The 10,229-nt window shown below is 43.5% G+C and overlaps 1 protein-coding gene across 7 annotated transcripts; it reads left to right on the forward strand.

Moving 5' to 3' along the window:
- Window positions 1–411: 411 nt before the first annotated feature.
- elavl1a (ELAV like RNA binding protein 1a) lies at window positions 412–10,015 on the forward strand. 7 transcript variants are annotated; one of them, XM_060927497.1, is made up of 7 exons: window positions 412–472; window positions 4,303–4,367; window positions 5,218–5,395; window positions 5,733–5,836; window positions 6,849–7,002; window positions 7,084–7,309; window positions 7,594–10,015. In XM_060927497.1, the coding sequence occupies exons 2-7, from the start codon at window positions 4,332–4,334 to the stop codon at window positions 7,916–7,918; spliced, it is 1,023 nt and encodes a 340-aa protein (XP_060783480.1). In that variant the 5' UTR covers window positions 412–472; window positions 4,303–4,331; the 3' UTR covers window positions 7,919–10,015. The 7 variants fall into 7 exon arrangements, with proteins under 7 accessions (XP_060783480.1, XP_060783462.1, XP_060783512.1 ...); XM_060927479.1 differs by having other exon boundaries at window positions 6,849–7,309; XM_060927514.1 differs by lacking the exon at window positions 4,303–4,367 and having other exon boundaries at window positions 419–472.
- The last annotated feature ends 214 nt before the right edge of the window (window positions 10,016–10,229 follow it).

Below are 10,229 nucleotides of genomic sequence, written 5' to 3' on the forward strand. Positions count from 1 at the left end.
TCTGACGGCCGATTCCCTGCAGGCTACGATAGCCAGTCGAGGTCTCCACCCTCTCCACCAAAAGATTTCCTGTTGACTCCATGTAACTCAGAGGGACAGATTTGGGGTGGGGGGGAGGGAAAGAAAACACAGGTGGTTAGGTATGCCCAATGTCACCTGAATAAGTAGGAATAGTATACATATTGCACCGAGTACAAGCAGCTAACTATGACAGCATAACTAAAAGGGGAGAGCCAGAAGGTAACACAGGCATGGATCTGGTTATAATAATAATAATCAAGATGAATCACATTAGTGAACTAAACGAGTCGAATCATTTCTAAAAAGACTCGTTGTACACAGCGCGTAGATTGATGTGAATTCTAGCCAATCAGCGTCAGGCGAGAAGGACGTGTCACTGGTGGGCGTGGCCGGCGCTTTCCGGTTCCAGATTCCTTGTGGAGGAGGCGGTTTTGTGTCACGCACGCAGAAGGTGATTTTATTTTTGTTTGTTTTTGAGAAAAGACTCGGACTCGGCGTGAAGTCGGTAAGCTACGAGCCACTAACTGACCAGAATCGATCACGAGTCGTTTGGTTTGGTTTTAAATTCCGCCGTGTTTTGTTAGCATGTAGCTAACCGGGTGTTTTCTGAGGCGCGGGCCTGAGAGGAGCGCGCGCGGCCTTCTCGCGCGTAAAAAGGGGGGAAAAAAAGAAGCACTGAACGCAGAATTCGGTTTCGAATTAAAATCAGTGTCGAATTTTTAATAAATACTTTAAAAATATATAATATGTGTGTGTATATTTATCATATGAAGTGGATTTTGACGCGCTGTAAAACGAGCAAGCATGTTCGTGTGTCGTTAGCAGCAGCGGCGGCTCGGACAGGAAGAACCCGGCGCCATGTTGGATTTATTGTGCACTCTGTAGTGAGCAGTGAGGGCTTGTGGTGTTCGGGTCGCTCTGCTCTGTAGGGAGCCATTAGTTTAGGAACGCTTCACTTCAGTGTAAAAGTCAAAGCACTCGCGATCCATGCGCATAACAACCGGTTTCAGTGGGGCCTCAAACATTTTTCCTTTCCTTTATTTTTTTATTTTTAAACGATCAAAAACTCCTTGAATGAACATTCAGGACAGATTTATTTCACACACTTTTTTTTTTTTTTTTCAAATGTGTGTAGTTTTTTTCTAAAGAGCACTATTTTTATTATATTTTTGTGATTGAGTTCCTATCGCGTGACGTCACCGTACCGCGAGATTTATAGGGGTGTTCACACGGCACGTATTTGCATCGATGCTGCACCGATGTATTTTGTTGCGATATATCTTACACCGGTGTAAATTTTGCGCAGCGTTCACACGTCACGACCTGCTTACTAGAGAGAAGCGTGTTAGCACCGGTGCAGCCCCACTTGCGGTCACACGGCAGTTTCTGCGACTGTGCAATAGTAGCAAAAACTTTATTACTATCATTTCCTTTGATAGTAATAAAGTTTTGATATCATTTCCTTTTATTACTATCATTTGCGGCGGCACGGTGGTGTAGTGGTTAGCGCTATCGCCTCACAGCAAGAAGGTCCTGGGTTCGAGCCCCGGGGCCGGCGAGGGCCTTTCTGTGCGGAGTTTGCATGTTCTCCCCGTGTCCACGTGGGTTTCCTCTGGGTGCTCCGGTTTCCCCCACAGTCCAAAGACATGCAGGTTAGGTTAACTGGTGACTCTAAATTGAGCGTAGGTGTGAATGGTTGTCTGTGTCTATGTGTCAGCCCTGTGATGACCTGGCGACTTGTCCAGGGTGTACCCCGCCTTTCGCCCGTAGTCAGCTGGGATAGGCTCCAGCTTGCCTGCAACCCTGTAGAAGGATAAAGCGGCTAGAGATAATGAGATGAGACTATCATTTGCGGAAATTAAATATGCGCATGCGTGAAAATGTACTTCCTTTTCCCGGTTGTCATGGTATCACCAAGCGCCGGGAAAACAACGTGGATGAAGACACCAGTGTTGCCAGATATTGCTGACGTTTTCCAGCTCAAAATATGTTCAAATCCGCCAAAATGCACTTAAAACCGCCCAATCTGGCAACACTGGAAGACACGCAGTTCTGTTGTTGTTGATATTCGCCATTTTGGAAGCGCAAAATACCAGGATGCAAATTATGCAATGCCTGTATGTAATCAACTCTCGTCACGCGTAGCGAGTCTACCCCTGTAGCGTTCAGACGTCCCATTTTATATCGGTGCTGCCCCGCAAACTAGCATTTACTCCGGAGTAAATTTCTTAAACCACCTCCCGAGCAGGGTTAGATTTGCACCGGTTTAAGCAGCTTTCAGGGCCTGCACCGGTATAACTTTGTAGCCTGGCTAACGCGACTTCAAAGCTCTCCGAGCATTTGGTCTGGCCAAGCTATTAAGCCAAACCGTTTCCCAGAGCCCGTGGTTGACCCGCCTCCCTGAAATGCCTCAGTTTGCTACTGGTCGAAGCCAGAAAAGGCTGTGACGAAGCTTAAACCAATCACATCACTCTTTCCTCTGACGTATGCGACGCGACGGGGCTAACTGGTAGATTAAACTCTTACCGAAGCCGGTCGGGAGCAAGGCGAAAACGTCCTTCCTTTCAATAAATACCTCCAGGGCTGCTCTTTGCTCCGTGTTCAATGAGAACTTCCCGTTGAATGCTTTCAATACAGCATCTACCGCTGTGTCAAAGGCTTGCCGCTGCTCCATGTTCGTGATGTGAATGAAGCGCTTCCGGCATAGATTCTGTAAACAATCTATGGCTTCCGGTCGCAGTTCTACTACTTCACTGCCTTGAACACGCCTCTACCCAGGGCCGTTGGAGATGCTCAAAGTTGATTGGTTCCCGATTTTTCGGGAGCTTGGAAATGCTGTAGATAGCCTGCCTGGCCAGACTAAGCTCGGAACAGGCCCTCATGTTGCGTCACGCTTAGGATGGGCGGGCCCAGGTTAATAACTTTGTACCGTGTGAACGCTCTACCGGGGCAGCCCCGGTGCTACACCGGAGTAAAAGTTGCCGTGTGAACACGCCTTTTGTTAGGGCGCCATATTGGAAGACCTCAAGTACATACATACTCACAATGTAAAGCAAACTACGAGCGAGAGTGAAGTTTTTATTTATATGTCTTTGAATTATTTGGACATGGGGGAAAAACTATATTTAAAATCCAAAGAGGGATGGAGGGAGGAAAATTAAAACAAAAGAAAGAAATGAAATATATAACATAAATGTGATAAAATTAAGGATGTTTTTATTCAGTAAACATTTTTAAAAAATGTTCTACAACACTCTAGCCTAGTGACTTACCAGTAACAAAATAGACTTGAAGTATTCAGATCCGCTCTGCATAAAGCAGCTAAATCCTCTCTCTGTCTCCTGGCAGAAAGCTCCTTGGTTTGCTCCCCTTGGGTCTCAATCACAGCTGGTATTCTGTATAAAGACTTCTTTTCACCTTTCCCATCAGCTTTGTTAGAACACCCTAACACAGCACAAAAGTTTACCATTGCAGGTTGTTTGATGAACCAAGTGCATGAAATTCTAACGAAACACCCTAGTCATTAGACACACTAAATGTGTCAGTGGCTGGCTGTAATAAACGCAGCCAAGGGACAAAACCATCAATCAGAGTCAGTTTCTCAACATTTCAGCAGGCTTCAGGGTTTTGAAATAATCTGCCATGTCCACAGATCATGCACAGACTTATCCATTATAGCCACAGTTTTTTGCCAAGTCTCACACAGGTTTCTTTCAAGTCCACTGTTGGGCCAATAAATCATAAATAAAACAGCTCAGATTTGTTTGTTTGAGTCGTTTGCCACTCCATTTTATTCTCGTGGGTTCACATACCGCTGCCGTTATTTCCCCCTAATCACGAGTTTGTTGGTCTTCCAATATAGCGCAGGGTCTGTTTACTTCCGGTTTCGGGTGATGTCAGTAATATCCCTCTATAAACCTGATGAGCTTTAGGTTGTGTTGGATATCTCTCTCTCTCTCTCACACACACACCTGCGATACATACACATGCGTACAGAGAAGTGTGTGTGTATAGCCTTAACAGTGTGTGTGTGTTAGAGAGTAGTCGAAGTGAGGTGTTAACAGTACCCGCTGAAGCTCTCCTGCCTCACGGCTTTTATGTTCTTTCCACAGGTAATATCAGAAGCTGGCTCATCTTTTATCTTTCCCCTTTTCATTTAGTTTGGTTTTTATTTCATTCTCTTTACTTTCTACCAACCTGAGGCCTTTTTCGTGTCCTCCCTTTTTTCCCCCCACTTATTTTTTTGATCAGCGTGTATTTTTTTTTTTCTGGTGTCTTCAGATCAGAGTCGGGATCTGTGACGGCTCTTCATGGCAGTCAGAAGGGGACACGTTAGATACTTAAAAGTGAGTAGACTCTGTATCTTAGGGACATGACCTCCTGATGATGCGCGTGTGTGTGAGAGAGAGACATGTTTTTTTTTCCCTCCCGCACGTCTTTACGGCACAAGCTGATGCATGTTGTCATTCGCTGCTTGGATTTTTAAATAATAGCCTTTTGTGGTGAAGAGGTGGCTCACGTGTTAATGAATTAATGCTAGCTAGGTAAATATAACCATGACAACGGCTCTTGATACCGTTCTTTCATCAGAGCTATGAAACCAGCGAGCACCGAAGCGACGTTCGTTATCCGTGTACGTGTGAGACACGGCGCTGCAACATTTAAACGCAGGTTTCCTCAATTCTGTGCTGAGAACGTCAGCGGCAGGTGCGCACCCGTGATGACACGTTCGGACTGAATGTTTTTAGGAAATGCGTGTGGACAGAGAGGTCAGCGTTCGTCAAGCGGCAGGTTTGAGATCAGAGTGTCAGCCACGTTTACGGATTTTATTTTCTGCGTCAGGAAGTGTTGGGGCGGAGCTTCTTAAACTGAGCATCTCCGATTGGTCAGATTCTAAATACTGAATCTGATGCAACTGGAAAATTTGCATATTCGTAAACCATAAACATGAATACCTGACTAAGCTACAATTTTTTTTTTCCTTCCGTTTCTGTATATGGATCACTCGTTATGGAGCTTTAAGTTTATTTTGTAATTTATTTCAAACTAAATTTTTCCCACTTTTTAATAAAGATTTAAAGACCAAACATGATGCACACATTTTTAAATGACTTCCATATGTAAATGTGGCGTTAGCAGTGACTGCCACCAGTAAATCATGACCTCTCTTTTTTTTTTTCTCTCTCTCTTTCTCAGGAGGTGTACGACATGTCGAACGGTTACGAGGATCACATGGTGGACGAGCCGAAAGATGCCAAGACGAACCTGATCGTGAACTATCTTCCACAGAACATGTCTCAGGAGGAGCTGCGGAGTCTCTTCAGCAGTATCGGCGAGGTGGAGAGTGCGAAGCTCATCCGAGATAAAATCGCCGGTCCGTATACATGTTTTTATACCTGTATATAAATCTCTCTCTCACTCACACCCCCCCCCCCACACACACACACCGATAAGTCCGGAAAATATGGTACTCTCATGTACAGTAAAGAACCATTAATAACTCTGTGACTGGTTTAGTGGTTTTCAGCTCAATTTTAATTATTTTCCTCAAGGTTTGTCTTGTTTTTTTTCCCCCTGCAATATGGTTAATTAATTTCTGATATTTTAATGATTTGTTTCTTTCTATCCGTAAGGTTTGTTTGTTTGTTTTGTTTTTTTGTTTGGTTTGTTTTGGTTGTTTTTATTGTTTTGCTTTGTGTTGTTTTCTCCAGGCCACAGTTTAGGGTACGGCTTTGTTAACTATGTAAACCCTAGTGATGCAGAAAGAGCAATCAGTACTCTGAATGGCCTGAGGCTACAGTCTAAAACCATCAAGGTAATATTACATCACTACATACTTTACATCACGCGTGGCCTTTTACCCGTTGGTTTATCTGTTGCTTTCATTCTTTTCATTAAAGCTGCGTGTTTGATTTGTTGAATTTTCTCTCTAACACTCCACATTAAGGCCTGGGTTATACTTGACACAAGGCTTTTTTCCCTCTTCAAACTCGATGACACCCGGAGGACTAAAAATGGCATGCAAGTCGGACTGCAAAACGTTAGACGAGCTGTTTTTCCTCTGTTGTCGTGATTTATTTCTGGAATTGGAAACTCTGACCTTACATTCAAAAGTATCTAGAAAAATCCAGAAGAGTGGTTCACAAAGCGGACCTCGGAAGGCTACATGAGCGGTTTTTAGCCTTCACACATTAACCATTAACTGCTACTCGATAATTAGCACAGTACATAAAACATGACACTAGTTTGTGGACGTGGCGCCGTGCTCTCGCTGGCCTCCGATGAGCTGCACAGGGTGCGGTGCAGCCGCCGTCTCGCGCAGACGTGCCTATTTGAAAGCAGGTATATTCCAGGCTTAAGAGATGGATGTTAATAGCTCGTTATGCTCTTAACGAATGATCACCATTCATCTATTTGTGTTCATTAAGCCTTCATAATTGTGAATTAAGCATCGAGTTAATGAGTGCAGAATTTTTTACTTTATCATAATTTTGATGCATAAATTAATGTTATCAATGCTAATTAAGTCAAAGAATTGTTACAAATCACACTTCTGTGATGAGGTCCAATAAGAGGTTAATGTCATGCTGGCCTGTGTATGAAGTAAATAACTGGTTTTAGTAAGAGTGATGTGCTGCATTCCTGTTGGTTTATAGTGAGACGTGACTTTAACGCAGCTGTCTGAATGGGACCGGTCCGGCCCAAATGTCCCGTCTCACTGTTGTGTTATTGATGATTAACACGTGCCTGAGTGTTTCTGAACCCCTCTGTCTTGTCAGTCTGATTCGTTTTGAAAGTGCGTATGCTGTCCCCCTCCCCCGCCGCAGGTGTCGTACGCACGGCCGAGCTCAGACTCCATCAAAGACGCCAATCTGTACATCAGTGGCCTTCCTAAGACCATGACGCAGAAGGACGTAGAGGACATGTTCACACGCTACGGGCGTATCATCAACTCGCGCGTGCTGGTCGATCAGGCTTCGGGTGAGCAGGAAACTCTGACTTATCTACTTTATCTACCGCTTCTCATTAGTGCTTTGTTACGACCCTTCCTGTTCCTGTCAGGTCTTTCCCGTGGCGTTGCGTTTATACGCTTTGACAAGCGCTCCGAGGCGGAAGACGCCATTAAAGAGCTGAACGGACAGAAACCTCCTGGTGCGGCCGAACCCATCACTGTCAAATTTGCTGCCAATCCCAATCAGATCAAAAGCACACAGATCATCCCTCAGGTCTATCACTCACAGTCTCGCCGCTTCGGAGGACCTGTACACCACCAGGCCCAGAGATTCAGGTACACACACAAAACGGTGTGATCTGATTGGCTGAGAGCAGTACAGTGTGGTGTTCTTTTTCTAACGTGACTGAAAGGTTAGAGTTAGATTTATATATTTTTAAACTGTGTGACTTTTCTGTTGCATTGAAACTTCATAAAGCCAGGAATTTTTAATTTTAGGGGGGAAAAAAAGTTGCCTGCCTGGGGGGGAGGTCAGTCCAGTCCAGTCTAGTCTATTAATGTATTGTTGTGGAAATGATGATCCTGCTGAGATGATTGTGAAGAATAACTGTGTGTTTTAGATTCTCCCCAATGGGCGTGGACCACATGAGTAGTCTGTCCGGGGCGAATGTGAGCGGGGGCACACAGGCTGGGTGGTGCATCTTCATCTATAATCTGGGTCCAGATGCAGACGAGGGAATCCTGTGGCAGATGTTTGGTCCGTTCGGCGCCGTCACCAATGTCAAAGTGATCCGAGACTTCAACACCAACAAGTGTAAAGGCTTCGGCTTCGTCACCATGACCAACTACGAGGAGGCGGCCGTGGCCATCGCTAGCCTCAACGGCTACAGACTGGGGGACAAGATCCTGCAGGTGTCCTTCAAAACCAGCAAGACGCACAAGTAGATGGACATCGCTCGGAAAACCACCGTTTTGTAGTTTCATCTGCTACACACACACACCATCCTCACACACACCTCCCATCACTACATCACTGTACTCATAACAACTGCTATAAAGTCGATCACTTCAATATCGTGATGTATCGTTTAACTGATTATTGCCACATACCCCTCCCTGTGTGTTTAGTCCATTTTACACACCGGTCTCTCCATCCTGTCTCCCCATTTTTACATCTAAGGCTGTGACTAAAGTGTAAAAAGTTACACAGAACGGGCAGTCTTGCTAAAAAAAAAAAATTCAGTCATGCTAGCAAGCATTTTTTTTCCTTTTGTAATATACTTTCACTTGGCTTAGCCTTGGTAGGAATTTAAATTTTTTTCTTTCTTGCAAGCGGGGTTGAAGTCACTTAACACCCCATCAGTGACCTTTCTCATGTTTTCTTCTCTTTTTTTCAAACTGCAGGTTACGAGCGAGATTGTGTTTTGGTACGCGACTACCTGTATTTCTCTTTGTTTTTCTTCATATATATTTGTATTAACCAGTTTGTGTAGTTTTCAGTGCTTGCTGTGTGTATTATTGTTAGACACACACACACACACATGCAGAGGTCACGGCTGGGTTGCAGTGCAGACCTCGGTATCGGATCAGAGTTGATTCTGATAGCTGTGTTGGATCCGAACCCGGTTTGGTCCTGTTAAGCATGGTAATGGACCTGTGTGTGCTGTTGTCGGCGCCCTCTGCTGTCTATATGCGGAACTGCAGCGAAAACATTGACATTGAAAGGGGTGGAGTCTGATTGTGTATATGTGGGCGGGGTTAATTTCAGAAAAAAGTACTAGATTCATGTGGGGGTGGGATGATTATTATTATTTTTTTTATTTAATAAATCTGTTGATTTGTAACATGAACACCACCTCAGTTTATCCGTTAAATTCAGCCATTCTGTCTCGCTGTAACTCCCATGAGTGTGATTATTATTATTTTTTTATTTTTATTATAGGATGTTGTAGGCATTCTCAAATCACTGATTCCCCATCTGGTCTGAGTACAGTGTTATAGCATTTGATTTCTTCTTTTTTTTTTTTTTTAAATTCCCCCCTGTTTTTTTGAGGCACTTTCCCTGATTGAGCCTGTGAAGTGGAAAGTGTGTGTGTTTGTTTCAGCAGTCCTCTAAGTTTAAAAGAATAATGAGCGACAGTGAAAGTAAGAAGGACCAAAGACGAGGAAAATTCCCCTGGAAAATTTACAGCACGATGTAGTTCCCCTCTTTTTTCATTACAACATCCAAATTTTTTTTTGTTTGCTTCTTTCTTTTCTTTACTTTGATGTTTTATGTGACTTCACTTGTATTTTTTTCACCCCTCAGTACTAATCATAAAACAAGGCCTTTTGATCTTTTGTTTGTGTTTTTGAGATTGACAATTCTGATCATTAAATCTTATTTTGATTTGCTGACCATTTTTGTTTCGTTTCATTTATTTCAGATTTTGTTTGTTTGCTTTCTTTTTACGTCGTATTACAGCTTTTATTATCCCAAATCAGTTCCGTTATATTTGTATTTGACTCTGTTGTGACACGGTGAAGGGTTAGCTGGGGTTAGAGTTTTAAGCAGCAGGACCAGGACACTGAAATATGGCATTTTGTAAATATTTATTTAATTTTTAGTGCTGGCGGTCCAGTCCCAAATCAGTGTTCGTTTTAATCATCAGTAGTGCGCAGTGGCAAAAGTCAGTCCCTTGTGGTTTTAATTACACGAGTAGCAAATTAATTAGTTATTACTTAATATTTAATCTTCAAGGGCACTTCAGGAGGCTGCCTAAGTAGTGAACAAAAGCTAATGTGTCTTGTTCAGAATGTGGTACGTGGAATAATCTTTATTTGGGATGCGTGTCTACATATTGACAATGAAGAGTACTTACTGTGATGATGTAATAAAAACTCAAACCGTGATTGGCTGATGTGGTTAAAGTCGAGCTGCTGATTGTAGGATTTATGGTTTATAATGATGTACTCCTGTAGCTAATCCGGTTCAGCGTAACCATGGCAACAGCTCTTGTGTTGCCGTGGTTACAGACTTTTTATAATAAAGGGTCACTCTTATTCTGTGTCTTCTTGTCTCTGTCTCCTCCTCTCTCTGTGTAAAAATGCACAGATGATGGATGTGCTGAAGATGATTAGTGTTCTGGTGTTGGGTCAGAAGCCGGTGTGAGTGATGAGTGTAATTGCCCGCTCTGGCCTCTAGGTGGTGCTGTGCAGTGTTTCCTCGCGCGCACGTGTTTATATTTATTGTACGTGTTCAGTTTGTTTTTGAATC

This window comes from Neoarius graeffei, chromosome 1 (genome assembly GCF_027579695.1).
Source record: "Neoarius graeffei isolate fNeoGra1 chromosome 1, fNeoGra1.pri, whole genome shotgun sequence".
NCBI lineage: Eukaryota > Metazoa > Chordata > Actinopteri > Siluriformes > Ariidae > Neoarius > Neoarius graeffei.